The 24,259-nt window shown below is 49.0% G+C and overlaps 1 protein-coding gene across 1 annotated transcript in view; it reads right to left on the minus strand.

Annotated features, from left to right (window-relative positions):
• The window catches only part of LOC142578792 (putative fatty acyl-CoA reductase CG5065), a 39,139-nt gene that overhangs the window by 5,437 nt on the left and 9,443 nt on the right, over positions 1–24,259 (minus strand). Inside the window, exons 2-8 of the mRNA XM_075688368.1 lie at positions 14,204–14,320; positions 10,148–10,323; positions 4,705–4,777; positions 3,300–3,406; positions 550–727; positions 280–324; positions 72–190 (exon numbers count right to left, since the gene is read on the minus strand). Of these exons, the coding sequence (XP_075544483.1) occupies positions 72–190; positions 280–324; positions 550–727; positions 3,300–3,406; positions 4,705–4,777; positions 10,148–10,323; positions 14,204–14,320 (815 nt within the window). The remainder of the gene's footprint in view (positions 1–71; positions 191–279; positions 325–549; positions 728–3,299; positions 3,407–4,704; positions 4,778–10,147; positions 10,324–14,203; positions 14,321–24,259) is intronic.

Raw genomic sequence — 24,259 nt, forward strand, 5'->3', positions numbered from 1 at the left:
TAAAACTTAATAATGGCGATTTCAACGATATAATTAGCGTCACATGCCGATTGCTAGACGAGCATTCTTACCGTCCAGAGCCTCTTTGCCAGGCTGCTGCGATAACGCAGTTGGCTACCATGTCCACTGGAATAAAGTCGGTGACTTTGTTGATGTCTCCGTAGACAGATGTTAGTACACCTTTGGCCAGCTGCACACAACACGAGGCGACATTAACTTCACGATGCCATCGCTAAAGTGTTGATCAGGAATGCAGCCATCGTGTATAAGTGCACTTACAGCGATCAAAAGCCCGGTGGGACCATTGTAGTTGTCTACCCACCCCTGAAAAAAAGAGAGCACGTGGGAATAGTGAGAGAATATTCAGATTTGCGTATAGTACAAAACATTCTGCAATAACAAGCGAAAAATTGCCTTGAGTCAACCCGTTTGAAAAAGATTCAAATATTGAATGCACATATTATTACGATATGAGTGAAACGTTGGACTACTATGGCGAACCTATTGACAATCTGCAAGCCAGAAAGTCCCGCGGATGAACGCGCTCACCGCGAATGGTTCTTTGGCGGTGCCTGTGATGATGGAGGGTCTCACGATGACAGTGGGCAGCGAGGTAGCATGCTCTTGGACCAGCATCTCGGCCACGGCCTTGGTGAATGTGTACGTGTTAGGGCGACCCTCGAACAGCTTCGGCTCCAGGGCTTCTAGCATCGAATCGTCCATCCACCTGCGGGAAGCCGAAGACACTCATCGCACATGTGGCTCTTGCTTGCGACTCTGCGACTCTCGCTAACGGAAATCACTGGCATAGTTATCAAGAGTATCTTTAGAGTGCAGCTCTTAGGCTCCAGATCCTGCGGTGAGCGTCGTCGTTGCCCCTCGTAACCGAGCGAACAAGCACAGCGAAGGATGAAAGCGAACGCGGAGTGCAGCGGGAGATGAAAGACAGCGATAGCGAAGAGAGCGAGGAGAGGAAAGTGGAGGAGGAGGGTATGGCGAAAGCGTGGCAAGAAAAGCGTAGTGGCGCGCATGACGGGCTTTGCTGCGACGATGACTCCGAGATGGTGCCAGAGTAGCGCGCGTCGTCTGTATGAAAACGAAGCGCTGCATGAGCGGAGGTCTGTCTGCGGCGGCTGCAGTGGATCGCGGCCACGCGTCACCCACGCGCTGCCTCTCGTGATCTCACGATTAGCGAAACAATCGCGCCACACTTCGCTCCCTTTGCAACGTGCCGCACGAAACAGATTGTCCGCGTCAGTCGATATATCGCGAAATGAAAACATGTTTAGAACTGCGCTCAAATCTCGCATTAGGGAGCATCGTAATCAGCGGTGATTTTTTTTCATTATCGTAAAATGGTGATAGTGCGCCGTGGTGATAGCACCACTCTTCAATGAATGCCGTGTAGAAAGAGCGATAACCACGATCCGGATCCCGTAGTTCAGCTTTTCGTTCCATTCCTGTTGCTAGTATGGCTATATATATATATATATATATATATATATATATATATATATATATATACATATATATACACGTGTTGATTTGGCGCTTCGGGACTCGGGAAATTCCCTGGATGTGCTGAAGCCGAATAAAGCGGTTGACAAACGGCCATGTCCATTGCGGCTGCGCGTGAAGGCAGGAATAGTATCTACAGTTCTGCAGATGCAGTCACATTTCGATTTTTCTACGCTACATAGACCACGCAATCGTTCACAATAACACGCGAATGTGTGTTCATTAGCGCTCCTGAGATTTATATGCCTTGTATTCAACAGTGCTCGCCGCAGGTACGCAGCCACCGTACCAGGACTGAACGAGCGAATTAATCCGCAGATTGAGAGTCGGAATAGTCTCCTGGTCCTCTAAGACTTCCACCCTTAAAATAATGAGCCATCCTGTTCCGCAATAAATAGTTCGTTCAATTATTTATATACCCGGATTTCTTAATTCTGACGCGTGTTACAGCGAGAAAGTCATCCGTAGAATACGATCAAATCTTTTGTGATCGCTCGATTGATCGATTAACGCAAGCTGACGTCTCAAAGCAACTAAGAGGCCACCAGAGAAGGCACAGTGGGGAGCCCCGCATTAATTTTGACCACCACGTATTCTTCAACGCGTACCTAATGCACGGTAAGCTATGAATTGGGCTAGTTGGTGTGTATTAATTTTCTGGCGCTAAGTACTGTATGACGCGACGGAAACGCTCCCCTGTGTCACCTCGTGTCCGCTTCATATCCAGTGTTCGTTTCGTCCCCGTTGCGTCTTACAGTACTTAGCGCAAGAAAAATGATTAATGCAAGCTACACGAGCGTTCCTGCATTTCGTCTCCACTTAAGTGCGACCTTTGCGATCGTAAATCGAACCCACGACCTCATGCTCCGCTGCAGAGCGCCTGTTGGGCCCTGGAATGCGAGTCAATTGCTGTGAGTCGAAGAAAGCAGCGTACAGAGCTCAGAAAGCGCTTCCAACTCATTGTGTGTCTTTTCGCGCCTCGTTCAGCCCCGCAGTGTTGAACGCGCACACTTGACGGGTGTTAGCGCGTCTGAAATATTGTACCCGCAAGTCGGCCGCCCAGAGTTTTACTAGGGGGCGTAGCGAATTCGTGGTGAAATCGTTTAATCAGATAGAGACAAAAATTGGGGACAGGGCACTTTGCCGGCCTCACTCGTGCAGGCACACGTTAAGGAGGACGCGAAAGGCGCACCAGTGCGAAGGTCGCACTCCGAGACCTCGAAAACGCGGCGTGCCCCTGCAGGGTTCTTTCCGCTCATCTCGTGCAAGGCTTCTCTGTAGTCATTCTCGCGTGTGAATTGATACACACTTTCTTTAGGACGTATACAAGCATACCTCTGTCACCCGCACGCCTGTCTGGTATCAACTGAGCATGCGTGTCACGATATACCACGCGTACGCGAAGCTCTATCGCTTGGCAGTAGAGGCAATGACAGTGGTATTGCGAAAACGGTATGCCAAGATCATGTAACTGAAAGTGTTGAGACAGGAGACTCAAGTCTTAGCGTACACGCTGAACTCTGTCGGCTCTTCGGCTTCAAGAGTTCTGGAATTCTGTCGGACGCATCCAGCATGTTAGCAATTATGCCACTGCAGACGCTGTACAGTAGCAGCTAAATAGGATGCGGTTGGCCACTGCAGTAGCTGCGTGTCCCTCAGTGAATCTCGAGCGACAGGAGATGTCGCTGCCAACGCGGCTGGTCTATAGGCTGGTCAGGTCTGCATCTCCGGTAACCTGGCAATGCTCGCAAAGCACCAGAAGAAAGCTTCCGGTCACTTACTCTGCGATGTTGAGCAGGTTCGACGGGCTGATTTGTGCAGGTGTGACCATTTCTCTGAGCTCCTTTTGATGGCAGTTGCAGTAGGTCGTCGACACGTGGACGTAGACCTGAAGGGCGGACAGGAAATACCGACGCATTGCAGAAGTGGGCGTCACGTGAAAGCTCGAGCACTTTGAGGGAAATATTGCAAGGCGGCCACCAGAAACTCGGCAAATGCAAACTATTCATTTGTTTTATTTTATTACGTTGGAATTCGTGGCAGCGAAGACTGATCTTCTCAAAGCGTTAATTGTTTTATGAATGAAAGGATGATGTTAGCTGAAATTAGTCCTCACAGCAATTGAGCAGTACGCTACCACACTCCTAGTCATTTGCAAAATTTAACATAAGATGGCAAAAACAAAAAACAAATACAGAATTTTCAATTTGTTACGGCGGTTCTATGCATGTGAACGATATTGTTAAGCAAAGCTTAGATTCTTCCAGGATCACAAGTCCACGAAGCTTACTATTTAGTGTAGGGTAACTATAAGTGTGCACTGCAGGCACATGCTGATTGTGCACAAGTGAGTGTGCGACAGTATTGGTCCTGCTGCACGCCGCTTAAAGCTGGAATTATAATGTGTGACGGTAAGGCGCGTTTGCTACATAGTGATCTATCTCAGGCGTAAAACCTTTGTTTAGAAGTGTCCGCGTTCTCACTTTTATCAGTCAGCCTCGCGAAAAAGGTTAGACAGATACTGGCAGAGCGAAAAGTGCTTGAAATATCTAAAGAATGTTAATCGCATTAAAATGCTTTCAAATAATGCCCGTTTGATACACTGTAGAAGAACCAAAACCTGTACAAGCTGATATGTCATTCATCTTGGGAACAAAGTGGCGGTAGACGATCGGAAGGACTAGGCAGACACATAAATGCTTCGTTGAAACATTCAGCATCCTTAAGCGTTCACTGATGAAGCAAGAAACGTACTGAGACCGCTGTTATATTAATTTACCTAAGATAGACATTGGTTGCACAACTACAGGTTAACTGTTGCATTTTGATAAATTTGCAGAAGCTTACTGCCACAGGCCTCCATCTCGCGTAACCTGACTGTATCCAATTGATACCGCCATCTCGCATAACCTAACTGTAGTCAATTGACATCCATGCCCTCTCTGAATAACCCAAACATGGCGACATTCGACAGTGTGCAGAATCACACATAGTAGTTATACTTTCGCAATCTTCTCCCATTTTTCAACCAGTCAACATGATCAACGTGCACACAAAGGTCTACGAGCATTATAGCTTACGAACGCGGGATAGCAGCTATAAAAGCGTCGAAGAAGCAGAATCATGTAAGCGTTGCAGCCTTCGAGTCAGTTCAAACGATAACCACATGAAACTCGGTTTCCGTACCTTCAGATGCTGTAACTCGTAGCAAAGGTCGATCACGCGCTTGGTCGCCCTCACGTTGGCGTTGACGGCAACCCTGCAAAGCAATGTGCACGAGGACTTTAGCAAGCAACAAACACGTCCGGTAGTTAACACAATGGTTGCACACTTGGCTACAATAAACGAAAGGGAGCTGGAGTCTGTTTTGATGCTGTCAAACACAAAGACGCGCTCGCGAGGTTCAAGCGTTTCGGTCATTTGTGCATGGCTGAGCTCTAACTCAAGTATCTGCAAGTCGACGTTAAGGACTCTCCGTATCTCGACTACATTTACGCCATCAGAAAATATAAGCTTTCTTTACGCGACTTGCCTGCTCCGAAAACTTTCATGGCGGGCTGCACATGTACATATATGTACTCCACAGCTGAATTCGCTAGTATGCTTCGCCATCCTGACACAATGCTGTGTTTTGCGTGGCGGATAACCCTTTACAAACTGCTATCCTGCTTTAAATAGTTTGATGAGAGCTTGGCAGTGGTATTACGCCACCTTGCCTACTGCACTGCCCTCCTATGAATTTCTCGGATTATAAAAAATAAAAACACACAAAGAACGGAAAAATCTCAGTGCCCTTCCAGTCTGTGAAGAAAGATGACCAGCGAAGCTGTGTATGTGGGCTCCTCCTTAATGGCGAACTCCACCTCCGCCGCGGGTCAGCCCGGAATTGCACTATCTTCGGGATCGGCCCACGCACGCATGGGAGTGCTTAACGCCTGCTTCACCTCCGCCCCGGGTCGGGCCTGTATGGGCATTGTTATTGGCCCTGCGACAAGGGCATCAGTGAATGTCGCTTCAGCAATGACAACGCCGGCCAGTAGGTTCATGTATGGGTCTTCAACGTCGTGCCCCCCCCCCCCCATACCGCTATGTAATACTCTAATTTGTTGTAGCGCATGTAGAACGATACGGCTATGTAATAGTTACGGGTACAGGTACCCAGCACATGTAGTAATAGGTAGTATACTAAGGACAATCTTTGATGGTAACTACAGCCGACGTTGCGGCAGTACCCTGCAAGGCAACCCAAGGGGGCGTCGATATCGATCAGAGAGGTGGCATAGAGGATCTCAAGAGCGACGAGGTTAAACTCGGTAACCCTCTGGACGTAGTGCTGTGGCGTCTGCACAAAGATCCGCGAAAGCAATGTGGAATGCGGTTTGAGACGGCCGCCAGCCTGCTCTGGCCGGATCATCTGGCTAGAGGTCAACGAGAACCACGCGTGGCCGAGACACCTCGGCGGCGGAAGGTCGACAAATCCGCGATGAACGCAGGACGATCGACGGCAGGCATGGCTACTGCCGGCGACGCCAATATCTCGAAGGCAAGTGTCCGCGAAAGGGAAGTGGCCTTGCAGCGTTCCGCGTGCGCTTGGAAAGGTGAAACAACTTGCATATGACCGCGTTAAATACAGGAGAGGACCCGTCGGCCGCCGAGGAGAGAGAGAAACAAGCTTCAATGAGATGGCGTTTTGCCTGGCGTTTTGTCTGACATGCTACTCCAAATGCCGGTTGATGATTACAATATATACAGTAACTAATACCTCTGCCCGCGAAGATGACTGTGCTGTGCTGTGAAGTGTACACGTACGCATTACACAGAAACATCGTGCTGTGCAGCCCTCGATCATCATATTCACCATACCACCACCATCCTTCCTCTTCACATCCTATCTCTGTTATTCCCCAAACCCCTTCCCCAGCGTGGAGTAGCAGGCTAGAGGCATTTAACTCAGGCCGACCTCTCCACCTTTCAGCCATTAAATATTATCTCTCTCTATACACTGATAAACACTCAACAACACGCACAATCACACACACACACACACACACACACACACACACACACACACACACACACACACACACACACACACACACACACACACACACACTGTAGTGGTATTTATGAAGTTTCATGAAGACTCGATCGTGGCCCGCAAGAACATCAGCAGCGCTTTAGCGGCGCGTAAGCACCACCTGTGCTTTGACCGCGTTGAAGGTGCAGTGCCACCTTCAAATGCTGTATCTCTGACGCATGACGCATAGCGGCAGCATGTCGCACAGAACGTGTTGCAGGTCATCAGGGGCGTTGCATTCAAAGTACATTGGGGAGTCCGTCAGAATAGCTATAGGGAATCGGGGCCGTAAAATTAATGTCGACTTCTCTGTAAGCTAGAAACGAAAGCCGCGCTACGGTGGTTACAAAATATGCGGTTTTACGAACATGACATTTGTCGCCTAGTGACGGATTTATAGAAACAGTGCGAAAAGCGAGACATAAAGGCTCTCAATTTCTGGTGTTTTTTGACGGCCGATGACCGCATGGAGTCTGTGGACCACCTGGGACTAAGTGGTGGTCACAAGCGTGTTACACCGGACTGAAGCTAAGCATCACGGTACGCATTTCGACCATGACAGCGCTCGACGAGACGCCCAAAGTACGTCTGAATTGCGCTTCGTGTGGTTGCGGTTTTTATGCTCGTTCAACGACCGCACTGCCCTTATTCCCTGTATCCGCTTTTCCATGCTTCAGCTTTGCGAACAACGCCACGTTAGCATTAGCGTGAAAAAAAAAAGCCCTGTACGAGCAGGGAATAGCCTGTTCGAATTTAAACTGTAAAACGGGCACGTTTAATGTCGCGACTGCGCGCAAACTGTGCAATGTCACGTCCAGGATTCGTTCCTCGCCCGGCGTATCGCGCTCTCTCAGCGACGGGCAAGAATGCGAGTGCTTGTGGTGCTTGTATGTATAGTGACCGTCGCCATTCGCGTACACACCTAGCTTGGTGCGGAGTCCTCCCGTGCTCCAGTGAACGAGACCTTGGCGGCACGGGGCAAGCGCAAGGCGCGGGAAGACCGGTCGGGCCGGTCAGTGTGCCGGCGAGGCAAGCACTTTCGTTTTCTACCAGAGCACAATGCGCATAATAAAAAACACAAGTGAAAGACAATCGGCAGAGAGGCGTGGGGGGAACCGATTCTTTACTGAGGTAGAAAGTCGGGCGCCTTACAGGAGGGCGCCAGGCGAACGCTGGCCACGAACATATATACTTGCCGTGTGGTTGGCGCGCACGCTCGTTTGCGCGCGGACTGCGCCGAGAACGACGGCACGTGCCCAACCGCACACGCGAAAACGAGGCATCGACTGATGACGCTCGCCATGGCGCGTGCCATCGCTGGCTCGGGGCCAGCAATAAGCGCCCCTGCCAAAAACGACAGCGGCGGTGATAAAGTTCGCGCGTCGCGAAATGTTTCCTGAATTAAATATGCTCCGTTCCATATATAGCAGTCAACGCAGTGGAAGCTAGAGAGAATTCTTGCAGTGGCTTCGTTCGCACTTACATATAGATCGATGTTTTTTTTTTTTCTACCGCAATTGTGCGCAACAGTTGTTTATATTGGCTCAGCAGGCACGTACCCAAGGGGGGGGGGGGGGCGGTGTCCCCTTTGAATTTAAGTGTATATACCTCCCCCCTCCCCCCTGCCCACGCCACCAGTCCTCACACACATTCCTAAAGCACCGCCAAATCAATCTTGAGGCTTGACAGCTATTCGGCGATCAACATTTTGCTGCCTCTTTCATTCATGGCGGTAGTTACCGGCATCTCCTGGGGTGTGAAGGCCAGTTTTCTCATCGATTCGGTGCCTGCGCGATTAACTCGAGATGCGTTCAATTGTCACCATCTATTAGGTCGAGGCATCTCTCCTTTATGCCTCCCTCACTTTCTGTCACCATGCATAGCAACGGTCATGCGCATCACTGTTCCTTCGTTAGTTCAACCTGCTTTGTTTATATACTCATCCAGGCACCAGGAAAGGGATTCACTTTATAGTAAGCTGGTCTGTATATGCTCTTGGAACGAGTTGCTGCCGAAGAAAACACCAGCTGTGTTTAACTTTTCTTTTTGCCTCCTTACTTCCTCGAGTGACGCCACCGCGACGCTGGCAAATCGTCGGAACAATAGACCCATGATACGGACCAGAAAGGTGGAAAATAAGATCATGCGAAACAGCGTCCGTCATCAAACCCTGCAATAACCATTAAACCCATAAGCAATACGACTGTCACCTGTTACCTCGTCTGGTTCTTCCCTAATTGTACAGCGCACTTTTCGCGCAAATTCGCAATTGGAAACAAGAGTCGCAAGGAGTTTAGAAATTAAGCGATTTACTCAGGGAGAGATCCCAGGCAACAGCCAAACAGGAATGAAAAGCGAAAATTAACAAATTGAACCATATTTTTTAAAAAATATTTATCAACATCTTTTTGTTTAAAAAGGAAGTAGAAAAAACGCCGCTGGAAGTGGATAATGATTCCGTGTCTTTTGAATGACGCATCTGCAGTAATCAGTCGAGCCGCCTGACGTAGCCACTTCTCTGCTGTGCTTATGTGGGTGTTTTTCTAACCTTTCGCGGTGGGCGCAGTACGTCTAGAACCGCAGCGTCCGGCGCTCTACCCGGTTCAACGGGACCGGTGGCGTCGCATCGTTACGCAACTTCCCAATTAACGATACGAGTCGGTTTTGGCACTTGGTAGAGCAGTAAACGAGGGATTCAAAAGGACTGTGACTGTTCCTCAAACATGTATTTCTCTATAAGTCTCCCAGACCTGATTCAAAAAACGCTAATAGAAATCTTTATTTCAGACTTTCGCTTGCTTATTTGTTCTTGGCAGTGTTCTTCTTGCGCGAGTCCACTTGATGTTCATTGTTAAGTAAAGGAGAGGTGTATCTCACAGGCGTATCTGTGACAGTGAGATACACCTTATTTCATTTCTCTTTTGTGGGTTTACACGTTTTTATAGCATTATTCACGTTTATACTAGTAAAAGCACCCCCGCCCCCTTATTTTCATAGAAAAGTTACCTCGCCCCCCCCCCCCCCCCCGAAAGAAGATCCTGAGTACGTGCCTGTGGCTCAGTATTGAATGAAACAAGTTTTATTATTTAGAAACAAAAACACTGTGGTATATTGCTGCTAATGCGTTGTTTTAGATCATTTTTATTTCTGTTGTTATTTGCGTTTTTTTTTTATTTGCAACCCATCGCGAGGAACCTCACAGGCCTGCTCGCGCGGAGCGAAGCATAGACGGAACGCGCGGAGCAATAACGCTTCTTGACCGAACTTCTTGCGTAGCTTCCACAGCGTTGACTGCCATGTGTGGAACGAAGTATATTGGCGTACGTACGGAGACAGCATTAAGAAATACAGACGCCCTTGCTCGCCTGCTTCTGCCAAATTACACACACTCACACTTATATATATATATATATATATATATATATATATATATATATACCAACAGCGCTATCTATTATTTTGTAAAATTAATTTACATTCTCAGCTTGCTAGATCCACGAAACTGAAACGAGACGTGCTCTAGGGAATGAGCGCGCAAGACGAAGCACCGACCTGAGTGGCTCGTCAAAGCGCACCGAGGCGGCGCCGTGTATGACGACGGACACGTCTCGGATGATGCGCTCCCGGTCTTCGTTGGAGATGCCCATGTCCGGCTCGCCCAGGTCGCCTGGCACCACCACCACTTTACTGAACATCTCAGGGCGCTCATCTTGTAGGGTGGCGAACAGCTGCGTCACCAACGGGGAAGGAACGTCAGGTGAGGCAGAAACACGGGAGGTCGACAGTTTCTTTTTTTTTTTTCTGGATTAGTGAGCGCAACTTGGTGCTTGCTTTTATTCGCGAGCGATAATGAGCAAGGCAGGGTACGAAACAGTCTCCTCGTGCACGCCGTCTTAGAAAAAGAAACGAAAAAAGGAAACGGAAGTCCATTGTGATAATAACGCCGGTCTACGCTAGAAAAATGTGTCGGAGCGTCGGCATAAAAGAAGCCATACTCTCCCTTGAACTTCGGTACCTCACACTGCTGTCGCGAGACGGTCAGCAACACCTCAGCCAGCCGTGGCGCCTGACATTTCAAGCAGCGTTGTCCGCAGGGTCAAAAGCTGATTATCTGTCGCCGTCGGCACTGGCACCAAGGACGGTGCACGATGCGCTTGCAAGCGCAAAACTAAAATCGAAGTTAGCGTCCCTCCTGAGGGCTGGAACGAGGCTCGGTACTTTTGCGGTCACTCACGGACTGGTTTCATGTTTACGAACACCTGTGGTGGCTTCTGATGCTCACAAATACGCTTTAGGATGCAGAGAGAGAAATAAAAAAGAAAGAAGAAACTTTCTATAATTAAACATCTAGACGGGCGCCGGGATGGAGGGGGTTCGAGAGGGGGACTCGGTTGACCTTTACACAAAGTCGGGCGCCGTTGGAGCAAGTTGGGGGCACAAAATTAAGCACGGCGGTGTGCAGAAGATTTCATCCACAACGTGTTTACGGCTCCCACTTTCGCTTCGGGCGCTTGCACTGCACTAGAGCACGGCCTTCGAGAAAGGCTCCTGTTGCTCGGAGAAAGCCGTCGCGGAGAGCGCTATTCGGATACCCACAGGACCGTGAGGCGTAGTGGCTTTGGCGTTGCGCTGCTAAACCAGAGGGCGCGGAATCGAATTGCATTTCGACGGTAGCGAAATGCAAAAACGCGAGTATATCGTGCATTGGGTGCACGTTGAAGAACCCAAGGTGGTCAAAATTAAGGCGACGTCCCCCTCTACGACATGCCTCATACTCACGTCGTGGAGTCAAGACGTAAAACTCCGCAATGAAATTTTTAGCTACCTATAGCATGAGCCTATAGAGCGAAAGCAGCCCTACAAACTCTGCAGCTTGCCCTACGTCACGTGTTACACGAGCGACTAGTGTACGATATAAGGCACGCTCATCGCAACGCGCTCGAGAAAGGACACGACATTGTATTTTAACGGTTGCCGAGCCATTGCATAATTACCGGCAACGACAGCGCAGATGAAGCTGCCCGCTCGGCTCATCAAAAACATCAGCGGATGCCTATACCCCTCTCAAGCAGGGATGCTGCTCGGCGAGTTCAATCACTTGTCCGTCAGGTCACACCTCTACGATGAAATTCACCGGGTTTTACCAACGCACGCGTGCACCCTCTCGACCCTAACTTGCGACTTTGCCTGCCACCTGGACTCTCCCGTCGCGAAACAACTTCACTGTGTCGCGTGTCGTTGGGCGTCGTACTTACAAATACTTATATATTGTTCAGTGACATACTCTACAAGCTAAACTCAGCCTATTATATAGACAATAGAATGCTCTCGCAGTAAGAGATCCTGGGACCATGGCCTATGCATTCTTGCATGTGAAATGCCACAAAAGCCCTTCTGCACTTCTTCAAGGCTACTGGACTGTACGCGCATTTTTGAAAATAGACAATCCTCTGCGACTGACTCTGTGAGTGACGAACTCTCATTATTTTTCTTCTCTCTCCTTCAAATGTATTCTTCCCCTTTCCCGCTCCCCAAGTGTAGGGTAGCCAATCGGGCACGTCCTTGGTTAACCTCTCTCTCACGGGGGTGTATGTTATCTGAAGAGCCTCCGGCTTGGAAAGAAGGTCCGGTGAGAGTGACAAAGCATCGTAGTGTTTGCAATCAAGAAACCGGCTCGCCACCACCCGCATTATCTTAAGGCAAAAGTTCTACTCCCTGGCGCGCATTCAAGCGTGGCAATATCGCCGCGAAGCACGCAGATATAAGGGCCTCGCTTTACCCCCGTGCGTGCCAATCGGCACCGCTGTACACGTTAAGGAAACGAGAACTGTTCTCGGCTCCGAAGCACGCCATCCGCCTAACGACTGGCAGACTTGCTTAACGCCAGGAAATATTACATGCGTGCGTGACTTGGCTCTTGCGCACACACAATAAAGTATCAGCTAAGCAGTTCCTTTGTAAACGTCTGCCGTGTGTGCAGCGGTGGAATTGTTTTCCCGCAATGCTCAAAAGATTATGCCCGCCAAGGTCTTTTGAAAACGAGGAAACCCGGCTGAACGTTTGGAGGAATAATCGGAGTGCTTGTAGTAATGTTGCATTTGCTTAATTAGTCGTAAGCAACCAAGCGCTAGGCCGATCGACCCGTCCATGGCTAGGAATTTTACTCTAATTGTAAAAATGAAGACATTGTTGGCGGGGAGCTCCACAAATCACCGTACCGATAGCTGCACAGCATCAGCGCGTAGAGCACGAAGCCACGGCAAGACTTACTCGTATCGGTGTAGAATAATGATGTCAAATTAACGTCGTAAAATGTAAGTAAGCATCTTTCGATAATATACACCAAGCAAACATTTTTCAAGAACACCACAGGTATACCATTCAGTTAATATAGCACACTGAATATGACTGTGCTATGGTGGCGCGGAAGTCATCTCACATCGATTATCACTTTTTAGAAGTGAGCGAATGATTTCTGTTCAAATCGGACCCTCGTGTGATTCGCCGTAAACTATACCAACGACAGTACAACTGCGAAATGGAATGTAATGACTCAGAGAGGTTTAATTGTGGCAACTATTTACAGCTTAATAGGAAAGAGGGGAAAGTCAGTGATGAAACGCAGAGTGGTTAACCAGATTAACTGTCCGGTGGTCTTGGGCGAAAGGGTGTCGAATAGAATAAACGTAATGCGCAAAAAAAAAAATCGTGCCAACCCCACGCACTGTGGGAATCGATGTTATCCGAATCATTGAGCAAGAAACTGGCTATCCAGCATTTTTTGGGTTTCTGTAAACCATTACCAAGCGAATAGGCGTGTTCTTGCGTAAATTGAGTAGTTGTGTGCGCGGGTTGGCGAGCGTTCATGTGTGCGACGACAGCAGCACGACTACGACATCGCAGACGATCGTATATGGCATCAAAGGCACGATATATAAGCTGGCTGTACGACGCGAGCTTATTACGAGACGATTGTTGGGTTCTACATGGGCAGTGAATGAACGTAAGCGTGAGAAACACGCATTGTGACGTCATCATCCGCTAACTTTTATGCAATCGCACGTACCTGAGGCTATGTCATGTGGTGTAAATGTTAAAACGACGATGACACTTGCACTCCAGCGAATAAATTTTAAAGCTTGAGTAATGTGGGCGATCATAAAGTTGGTAGAACGTCGCAGTTACTGCGTAGCGTAAGCTGCTACGATGAAAGTGCTGGGGAAACAAAAAGGGCCGGGACAGTGCGGTCTGACACGGCGCCTCCAAGCGCGAGCTGTCACACGAGCAAAGAAGACGAGAAAGTGGCACGTGGCGCACGCGCCGAGTGTTTCAAAGGGCTGGCTGCATTTGGAGCGAGAGAAGTATGCGTGCGAATAACGAAGATAAAGAAAGAAAAGAGTGATTGTAGCCCAGTGGTTAGAGCACCGAGCTGCTGTTCTCAACGACAGAGGTGCGATTACACCATCGGTCACACACTATTTTCTTTTTTATGGCGAGGCGAGACAGGAACCTACCTACCTACCGCACTGTGTCATGAATGAGGCAAGGAATGCTTCGCATTAAAAGAGATGAGGTTTCGAACTCTCAGGCGTACAAAGCATGACTCACCTTCTCATTGAGGATCTGGTTGAGGCGGTCCTTGCCCTTTAGGCCCTTCTTTTCACGCACCAGGACGTAGACGTTACCGATGTCGGGGCATGACCGCAACAGCTTCTCCAACACTACCTGAGTACACATGAAACGAGAGGCGCCGTTAGTTAAGCATCGAGATCCACACAGTGTCGAACGCAGTATTCACAGCCAGCATGACCAAAGCGGCTTCATTGCCCGATCTTCGCGCAGCCGTCAGCGGCGTGTTGGAAGCGACCGCACAAATAAGTGCCAACTGACATGTCACCAGAACGTGCGAAGACGTTACCTATCATTCGGGGTGCGCGAATATGCGATATTCCGAATACAATTCGAATTGTCCATGCTATTCGAGTGGTATTCAATTCAAGCAATCACTAATCGAGGTTGTGAAATATTCGTTTCTGTTCAAATATTGGAGTCCCGTGTGGGGGAAGGGGGGGGGGGAGTAAACACCGATGCAAGCGGGGACTGTTCAGAATTATTTTGCTACAGGACAGCCGCGGATGCTGCAGAGGCACCCTGCAGTTCATCAGCAAACGCATGAAGCAAGTAACTTTTGCACTATACGTTCCAGTCATTCAATAATAATGCGTCGCCATTAGACGGCCTATGACTTGGTTGTCTGGATTTAACATAAATTCCGGAAGAACTCATAACACGAGGACTGTCGACCGAGGACTGTCGACCGAGGACTGTGATCCGATTACTAGTATTCATGAAATTAGGGACACACCGTATTGCTCAAGACCCGTTTATTTAGGATCTGTAGTGGTCATTCCGAGACTTTCGTTGCTTCGGTTAAATGCGAATACGCTGTTTTTCGGTATCGGCACTCATTGCTATGGCATTCGCTTGCGAATGCCCGGCATGGCGACGGTTGTATGACGACGACGCAGTGGCGACGATAGAATGACGAAGAATGAATAACGTCGATAGAAGGACGAAGGTGGTATGACGACGTTGGCACGAGGACAATGGAATTACAATCAATGTGTGACGATGAAGGCGTGACAACTGCATCACGATGACGGTATGACAAAGAATGCATGATGACTGTATGACGACGATGGCGACGAAGAAGCTGGGATGGCGACGATACAACGACGACCAAGGCAGCACATACCTAGTGACCCAAGCTATGACAACTTGGTTCACTGGGTTGGCGTGAAATGTGTGATGACGACAGCATGACGACGTTTGAATGAAGACAATGGAATGATGACATCACGAGGATGGCATGGCAGCGACAGCATAACTGAGCCCAACCATATGCATGCGATTTTTGAGCGATGGCGACGAGCGACAGATTTTGCCGTCGCGGAGGCTTTTGGCCAGTGTTGCGTTTCGCCTGCGACACGTGGTTTTGCCGGCGCGACTGCGGCGGGGCGGCAGACATTTTGGCCCGATCGTCGTCGCCGCAACACTCATCGCCAGGTGTTTCCAGGCGCGACTGCGGCGATGCGACCGCCTGGGGATCATCCTCGCATTCCAGTCATTGTGCCCGAAACAGGCGATGCCAAAGCAGGGATCTCATTCCAGTCATTGTGCCCGAAACAGGCGATGCCAAAGCAGGGATCTCGTTCCAGTCATTATGCCCGAAACAGGCGATGCCAAAGCAGGGACCATCCTCTCATTACAGTCATTGTGTCCGACCGGCAGCGCCACGACAGGGTGCTACGAGATCGTGCTCGACATGGTGCTACGGCATCGCTACGACAGTGTGCGTCACCATTAGCCCATTGTACATTCACGTGCTCGTCTTTTGAGGGGTTCCTTCTTGCCCTCAACTGCGAGAGTATAAAAACAGCTGCCCCCGGACGCCAAAAGGGAGGGCTCCGATTTCTTCTGTTGAGTGAAGTGCTCTCCCGTCTCTCTACTTCGGTCAAACCTGACCGCCAACTCTTTGCGATGTTAAAATAAACAAGTTGTTTTGTTGTTACCAGTCGACTCATGCTTTGCCGGGACCTTCGGATGCTTCCAGTTGCACCCCAGGCCGCCAGGCCAACGCTACCCTTGGGGCTTGCGACCCAGGTACAACCACGGGCGTCAGCGCCGAGTTCCCAACAGATCGTACCAGCAGTCAGATCCAAACACCAGCAAGAAAATTTCGCTTGTCGCCCTCAGGTTCATACGCCGACAGCGTTATTGCGCGACAACATTACAGCAACCAGTCCACTCGCTTCAATCTAAATTCACTCTTACAACTAGCTTAAATAGTTAAATCAGCCATCGCTTTGTCTCCTCTCAAGCTGAGGACAAAATATCGGCGTTATTTTGTCGTTATTGTTGAGATCAGCTTTTTTGTTTTGTTTTGACGCTGTCAGGCCTGACGCCACCGAGAGCCGCGAAATTGTTTTGAGTTTTCCGCACCAGACGGCGCCACAGCATTTCACGTTGGCGGCGAGGAACTGATTTTTACTGACGATGATAGCATATCAACGCGACAGCTTTAAGCCCCCCCGCGTCGAAGAAAATCCGGCGTAGGCGTCCCGCGTCGACCATCGTTTCGGCAAAAATAGTTTCGGATTATGCATACCCAACCACGCAGGCCCTCCAAGTGGCGCAAGGAAGCTACTGAACTAATTGAATTTCACAAGTTAAAATACTTTTGAAAAGTCGTAAAATGCGACTTACACATAACCTACCGACATGATAGCGTCGGACTGTAATTTGAATATACTAGAAAACGTAATCCCGCTTTTACCTATAGTTCTTGATTTGCTCATCAAACCCCTGATCCAGCGTTTCTACCATTCATAGAGCGGCCATGGCCACTGAGATTTGCACGCGTAGGTCTCAAGATCCCTAAAGCGGCAAGCCCAGTACCTTGCAACACCTCCAGAAGGTACTTGCCTCCACCGCATCGCGGCCCACTCAAGTGGCCGCGTTTCTACCAGAAAGCTTGCCTTCGTGCATAGCGTTCGCCGCCAACGCTTCCCGGTAAACATTACGGTTACATAAGCTGCAGTTGCCGGGAAGCGTGAGAAGCAGTCAGGGATCTTTCAATGCTATCGCGTTCTACTCTTAAAAGCGAAGCCTAATCGTCCTTCAAAATTTTAAAACTAGTACTAATACACCTTTGTTAAAACCTTGATCTTGTGGTGCGTTTGCGATTTCTTTACGGGCGCACGATCGTATTTATTCGAACAGCAACGTAAACTTGTCGCTACATTTTTCCTTTATGTCAGGTGCATGTGGTTGCTCAACGCCGCGACGCGACAGGGTGTGCCTGACGCGTATATAGGTTGTCGTTGTCACCTGAATATCGCGTGCATGTGGTTGCCGCTTCATCCGACGATGGCGCACCGACGACAGCATGACGAAGCTGGAACCACTATGCAACGACCACGACGGCATCCCAACCACGACCACATACATAGTGGCCAAAGCTATTAGACGGCTTTGTCGACTGAGTCGGCCCAAAAGGCGTGAAGAAGACGAAAGGACGAGAGTCACATGACAAAGCTGGAATGACGACGATAAAATGACCTCGGGGCACCATGACCACGAACAGATATCTCGTAGTTCAAGCGGGTAGACAACTTGGAACATTGCGTCGGCGTAAGAGGCTGGATATATAGAGAAAAAGAATACTAGAACGCTATGCGCTGAAATAAGCTTCTATACAGCAGTGTCTATTCGAACATCCTGCTTATCAAGTAGCCTACGAGCACCGGCTATCACGTGTGCTCAGGTTTGTAATTAACTGACACTGTACTCAAGCTGCTCTCATCTGCAGTAGGTTGCATTCTAATGTAGTTATTTTTGCCGGTAGCTATTTGTCGTCAACCCGCCGAACGAAGGGAGCGGTCGTCCACGCCGGAAGCTGACTGCGAGGCACGCGTGCGCTTAGTCCATGCGCGAATGTCCAAGAACACGCATACGCGCTGCACACTAAACGATCGCACTGCCTTTGGAATGTTCCAGCATATACGCACACGAGGTTAACATCAACGAAAACAAAAGCGAAGCGGCCAAGCACAGTCGCTAAACGACAATACAGACAGCGTTTTCTTTGAGGAAGACGCGTCCCAAGGCCTATCTCATTGTGCTCGGCGGCGCTGCGATGGTCGACCACGGCGATTCTGTCCAAATGGCAATTGCAAGGTTTCCACGGAATGACGCTACATCTGCCCGCACGACGGGAGTGACGCTGTCGCAGGCTCCTTTTCCCGTGCCAAGAGGAACCAGCGGCTGGCGTAAGCAATCATCAATATTACGCGAGTGACACGCGCGATTCTAGTAAACAGTTGATGCTAGGGGTTTCCGGATCGTCTTTCAGAAGGCGCCTTTGGCAGTACAGGCGCGTATAGTATACGAGCGCCATAGCCTCCCAGGCTCCCTCGCCGAGAAATAAATAAAGGCGCGACCTCGACGCGCCGAATACAGGTGGAGGAAAATAAGTTCGGGTTTTCGTGCGAGGAAGGAAGCGAGGAATATAGCTGACTTTTACGCATATGATAACGCAGACTATAGCTGTTGTCATCGTAGGAGTATAGAATCGGCTGCCTTCGATCTGGAAGACGTGATCGAGCATGCGTGCAGGCGCTCGACAGTGTGGCAACGTTAACGTGACAACGTGTTTGTTGTTTTGTTGCTCGCTCTAAGGGCACTGCAGCACGTAGCACGTTAGAATGTTCTAACAAAGCATCAGTGCTCACCGTAATCGCCCCGCCATGCAGCACGCCTCGCGCGTGCTTCCGTGACACTTTGGCAATGGCGGTAATAAATAGCAGTAACTAGAGGTTACTTCACTATTAGACGCATAAGCAACAACTTGTAGTAACAACTAGGAAACTTCAACTTGTGTAACAATGGTAAGCTCATTGATCTTAAACTAGACAGAAAGAGAAAACTCTATTTGGTCCATTAAGGGTTTAGCGTTCGGTCTTCGTCTTCATCGCTGCAGACGCTTGACCTTCTTAGCAGGGTTGGGCCCCTAGTCCAGGGCTCCACTGAGCCGCGCTGCTTCGCTTGCGTGCTGCACCATTGCCCTTTGGGCGGCGAGCTCGCAGCTGGTTAGCCGGCTCTCCCACTGCTCCGCGCTCGGGGTTTTGTGTCGGTGGAATGTGTAGTTACGTTTACACTCCCAGGTTATATGGTAAAGCGTGGGGGTTGCCCACGCTTAAACTAGAGCGTTGTTGCATCTGCTATGAGCAAACAGATGAACTAATGCGTGAGACAATTACGGCGACGTGCCACGTGTAAGCGAGTTGTGTTATCCTGGTCATTGTTTTTTCCAGAGGCATCTTGTGTTTAATATGCATGCGAGCTCATGTGACGCCTTATACGTCAACACCGGCCGATAGAGGAAAGTATATCTGCTGGCTGCCAAATACTAATCACGCGAGATGGCCGTCCATGGGCTTCATTCGGGAAAATTGGGGGGGGGGGGGGGGGGGGGGAGTCTGGCTATTTCTATGGGAGTCTTTGGAGGTTTAAAGGGCAAGGGGGGAAGGGGGGTCAACCTATGTCATGCGAATCTCGAACTTGTCTATATCAACACCACATCACAGCGCAAACGTTGCGTGGACTCGCGTTGTGGTTGCGATTGCGTATAGGCGGACGAGTGCTCGATGCAAAGCGGCTCAAGCATGGACAACTATTTATGAATTGCAATGATGCAAAACTTGGGAAGAAGGCTGTCGAAGCCGGCAATCTGATAATCACCAATCCCAGGCGGCCAAAGAAATACAAGCAACAAGAACAAGTGCACGCGCAAAATATAGAGGAGCGAAGGACCAAAGTACCCCTCCTTCGTGGTCAGGTTTATAAGGGTTTATGAAGATTTCTTTCTTTCACAATGAAGTTGTTGGCCTCTAGTTGGTCTGGATTTTTCGTGGTGTGCTCACCCAAAACACGGCAGCTGGAAAAGGAGTTTGTGTTTCTTTCCGCGTAACAGAATTGTGTTTCATCATATGTTCGCATTACAATCCGATGCTATCATGTGTGTACTTTGCGAGTTTTCTTACGCATTTTACCTTGAAAAATTCAATTACTTCGATAACGCACTTGCGCTAGGCGGAGGGCCTACTAGAATGAGGATGTATGCTGTGCTAACGGTAACGCCACCTAGCGGCCACTCAGACAGGCCTCAAAAGGCAACTGGAAAAGATCTTTATCGTTCAATTTCCGCGTAACAGATTTACATTCTCTCGTATATTCGAATAACAGCCCAAGGCTATCATGTCTGCAGCTTGTGTGCAAGTCATACTTTACGCATTTTCTGACGCAATTTACTTTTAAACATTAATTTAATTCAATAAAGCACTTGCTCTTGGCGGACGGCCTAGCAGAATGAAGATGAATGCTGCACTTCCGCGCACGTACGTGCGTGCGCGCCTGACGTACGCCTCTTGCGGTGGTGGTGCTTGTGTAACGTCGTCTAACGTCAGTTGGGGTTGTGGTACTTGTCTCATGCCCGCACCAGCTTCGCTGACCTTCACAGAGCGGAATGGAGGCCACCATTCTTCTTTTTTATAATCTTTTGCGAAACTCTGAAATTAACATGGCAAGGGCAGCTCAGCAGGAGGTTCGATGAGTACCATTGTACGTATCTCACGTGCGTCGTTATAACGGATTATTTTTACACGGACCGCAACCTTTTGCGTAACCGAATTAATGAGGTACCGACGTCAGCGCAACAACCCCTGCTCTCCAAGTTGCGCGCAGTAAAGAACGATTCATCCGAACTTGTTCGCGTTGCATCTCCTCTGGCTCCGACGGCAAGGCAGTTTTCGCTCGCATATGATAACTAATCCGAGTGACGGCTTATATAACATTCACTTGCACTCCACGAAGCACGTGCGTCTACTTTGACCTCTCCAAACTGCACCGGTTACGGCTGCAGCGTTTTCTGTTACCTTGAGTCAAATCTTCGCGATCAGAGCGAGAAAGGGGAGCGCAGAAAAACGCGAGCCCATGACAGTGTATATAGCAAGCGGGTGTTGACGATTGCATAACTTCACTAGATACGAGCAAGAGGACGTGGCGGGCGTGAGCTTAACCAGGACGACACGCTGGGCAACAGCGAGCTGCGAACAGGTTAGGGACGTTTGCTGCAGCCACAGTGAAACCGATTATTGATACAGAGATAGTGCTCCTTAAGTAAATGCGTCTCCGGTTGACCTAGTTGAATATGTAGCGATGTCGGGGACGTGTAGCTGACTGCCTTGGAGCGCGGGGACAAAGAGCGAGAAGGCGATCGAACTCGCAACAAGGAAACAGAACGCACTATTTCTTTGTGAAAGCGAAAGTGTCTGCGCGTAAAAACAGCGCAATCGTGTCTTTATCTATGTGGCACAGACGACACGTTTTCTCTTAAGTTACAGAAAGGGCGTTTTGTTCCCAGCCAGAAGTTGTCGAACCTCGGGCGTTAACGAACCAAGCAGTTCAGGTTTGTCGCCCTAAACATACACGTCGCCCTCAGCACCCTTGGGGCGCAGTCACAAGGTCTTTCTTTTCCTTTTCAGTATTTTCGTGTAGTTTGTTATACATGTCGCCGGTCAGGACTGTGCCGTAGTCATGTTTTCCTCTGTTCGTAATTCATACTAGCGTTGAATAGTTAACTGGGTGTACATTAAACACACAAACACACACCATCGGTTATTTCCACGCGCGCGGAAATAACCCATGACGTGTGCGTCCTTTGGGACGCGCGCGCGACCACGAAAACAGGAACGAATATCATGTACTATATGGCTCTAAAGAGGAGCCAAAAACAAAATGATAGAGTTATTGGCGTCTAGGCGCACACTGTGAATTGACTTCTAAGCCGTCAAATGTGTGGCTAGCTTTTACTAAGCTGCATTAAACACTGCCGCGGCCATGGCAGATGTCGCAGTCGTTCTCTCTCTGTGTCACGAAAGTCGGCGTTCCCAGTAAGGTAACTTGACCGATCTCGAATATCTGTAAGTCGTAAATCTGTGCATACAAATCTGCTACCTCAGTTCAAGCAAGGGAACTGCGAGTCTGGGAGACAAAAGTTAAAAAACAAAAAGATGCTACAGATAATTCTGGGAATTGTCTGAGTAAGCATTCTTTAAGTCAGCCGCTGCTTCGCTTACGCTTACTTATTTAGCTAGCTCATGCATATCTACTCATGGCTACCAATAATCTGCTATTGCACTATTATAATGATTACATGCGTTAACTTGACCAATGATGTATTTATTTTGCAGATATATCGTATCAACTGAACCGAAACGCCGTCACAACCATTTTCTTTATATACATACATTTTTTTTGCCACACCGCAGATTTGTTTTCTTTTTTTGTTACCTTTTTTTGTTGCGACCTTGACGCAACGACGGCCACGTAACCTGTTTGTTTATTTCCATTTTTTTATATTTTTTTCCCTAACGATACCACTCTCTGCTATTATACTATTACAACGATTACATGTGTTACCTACACCAATTATATCGGGCTTCACGGAACGGCTGTACAGATATTGATGGGATACTCGCCAAAGAATGCTTGCCCATTAAATAAAAAAAGAAAAAAAAACGCATTCCTAGTGCTAAATGAAAACAAGTGCATGAGGTTCGGCCACGGAGTGAGTGATTTTAGCGATTACGGGGATTTACGTGCCAAAACCACGATGCGATTAAGAGGGACGCTGTAGTGGGGGACTCCGAATTAATTTTGACCACCTGGGGGTTCTAAGTACACGGGTGTTTTTGCATTTCGCCCCCATCGAAATGCGGCCGCCGCGGCCGGGATTTGATCCCGCGACCTCGTGCTTAGCAGCGCAACACCAAAGCCACTAAACAAGCACGACGGGTAACAGGTGATTTTGGCACTCTGGACTCGGAGCGTCATAGGCGAAGGAAACCAGTAAGACAGGACAGGCCGAGAACGTTCTCATAGATGTCACATCCACACAGGCCGCGCTCAAGGAAAATGTTTCATCATCCCGCATGCACATCACACAAGTACTGTCATTACTGGCGTCAATTCTTTCATCACGGCGATGTTCTTGCAGCCGCAGTCAAGATTTTCTAGTTTTCTGGTCATTCCAACTAATCAACTTGAAGCCTATCTCTGAGGGGAACACCCCGCCACCTATGATAAGTCGTACTACGTAAGGCATCCCTGTGTGCCGTTCTATGCTTCGAGCGATGCAACGTTAGCGCGGCCCGCACAAATTATATGCATGGTTCGCCGTCTTTGTGCAGGTATAGGTAAGTACGACAAAACTTCTTGCACATTTCAGGAAGAGTAGTGCTCTAGGTGCTATGGACACTCGGCGAAGCAATTTCGAAGGAATGAGCGAATCAAAAAAGGAGGAGTTCGCCGTGTAGAAGAAAATGCAACAGGAACAGTTATACGCACACACAAGCGCTGTGAAAGGAGGCGTCCGCGCCCTCAGGGAGCCCTTTGATCAAGAAGCTGCACATCAAGAATGTACATTGCAATCAGATACATCTGCCTAGCGCCCAGTGCAGACTACGCAAGAACGAGTGAAAATGACTATTTGAATCTCGAACCAAAGTGCATTACCGGAGAGATTGTGGCCTCTGAGTGCCATACATGAACAGGGAAAGCAGTCACACGCACACGTTTTCAGTATATGACATTAAGATGTAAATTAGCGCGTGGCCGCCGATCTGCATAGGCACGAGCTTGGTCTCTGGTCTTCCTTGCTTGTTTGAAAGACCCCGCGGGATCGTCAGCCATGCGCTTTCTCTGGCGGTGCAACATAGAGCGCTCCGTTGAATTCTTTGCCGTCGATGCAGCCACTGCTCCCAACAGAGACATGCAGGGTTTTGACACCCGTCACTGATGCATAAATTTTAACCACGAGAAGCTCACGCGTGTAGGGTGCGTTAAGGATTCGTTAAATATTTATAAACCGGATTTGACTTGTCCGAGCGCTGATGCACGAGGTAGGAGAGCCTACATGCTGGCGTATGCTGCCCCAAACAACGCAAATTCAAGGCAATGTGAAGTGCGTGCCAGCAAACATATTTGCTTGCGACGGGACGGTAACGCAATCTGTCACCGCTCGACACGTTTCGTCGAGATTCT

The sequence above is a fragment of the Dermacentor variabilis genome, chromosome 4 (assembly GCF_050947875.1).
Source record: "Dermacentor variabilis isolate Ectoservices chromosome 4, ASM5094787v1, whole genome shotgun sequence".
NCBI lineage: Eukaryota > Metazoa > Arthropoda > Arachnida > Ixodida > Ixodidae > Dermacentor > Dermacentor variabilis.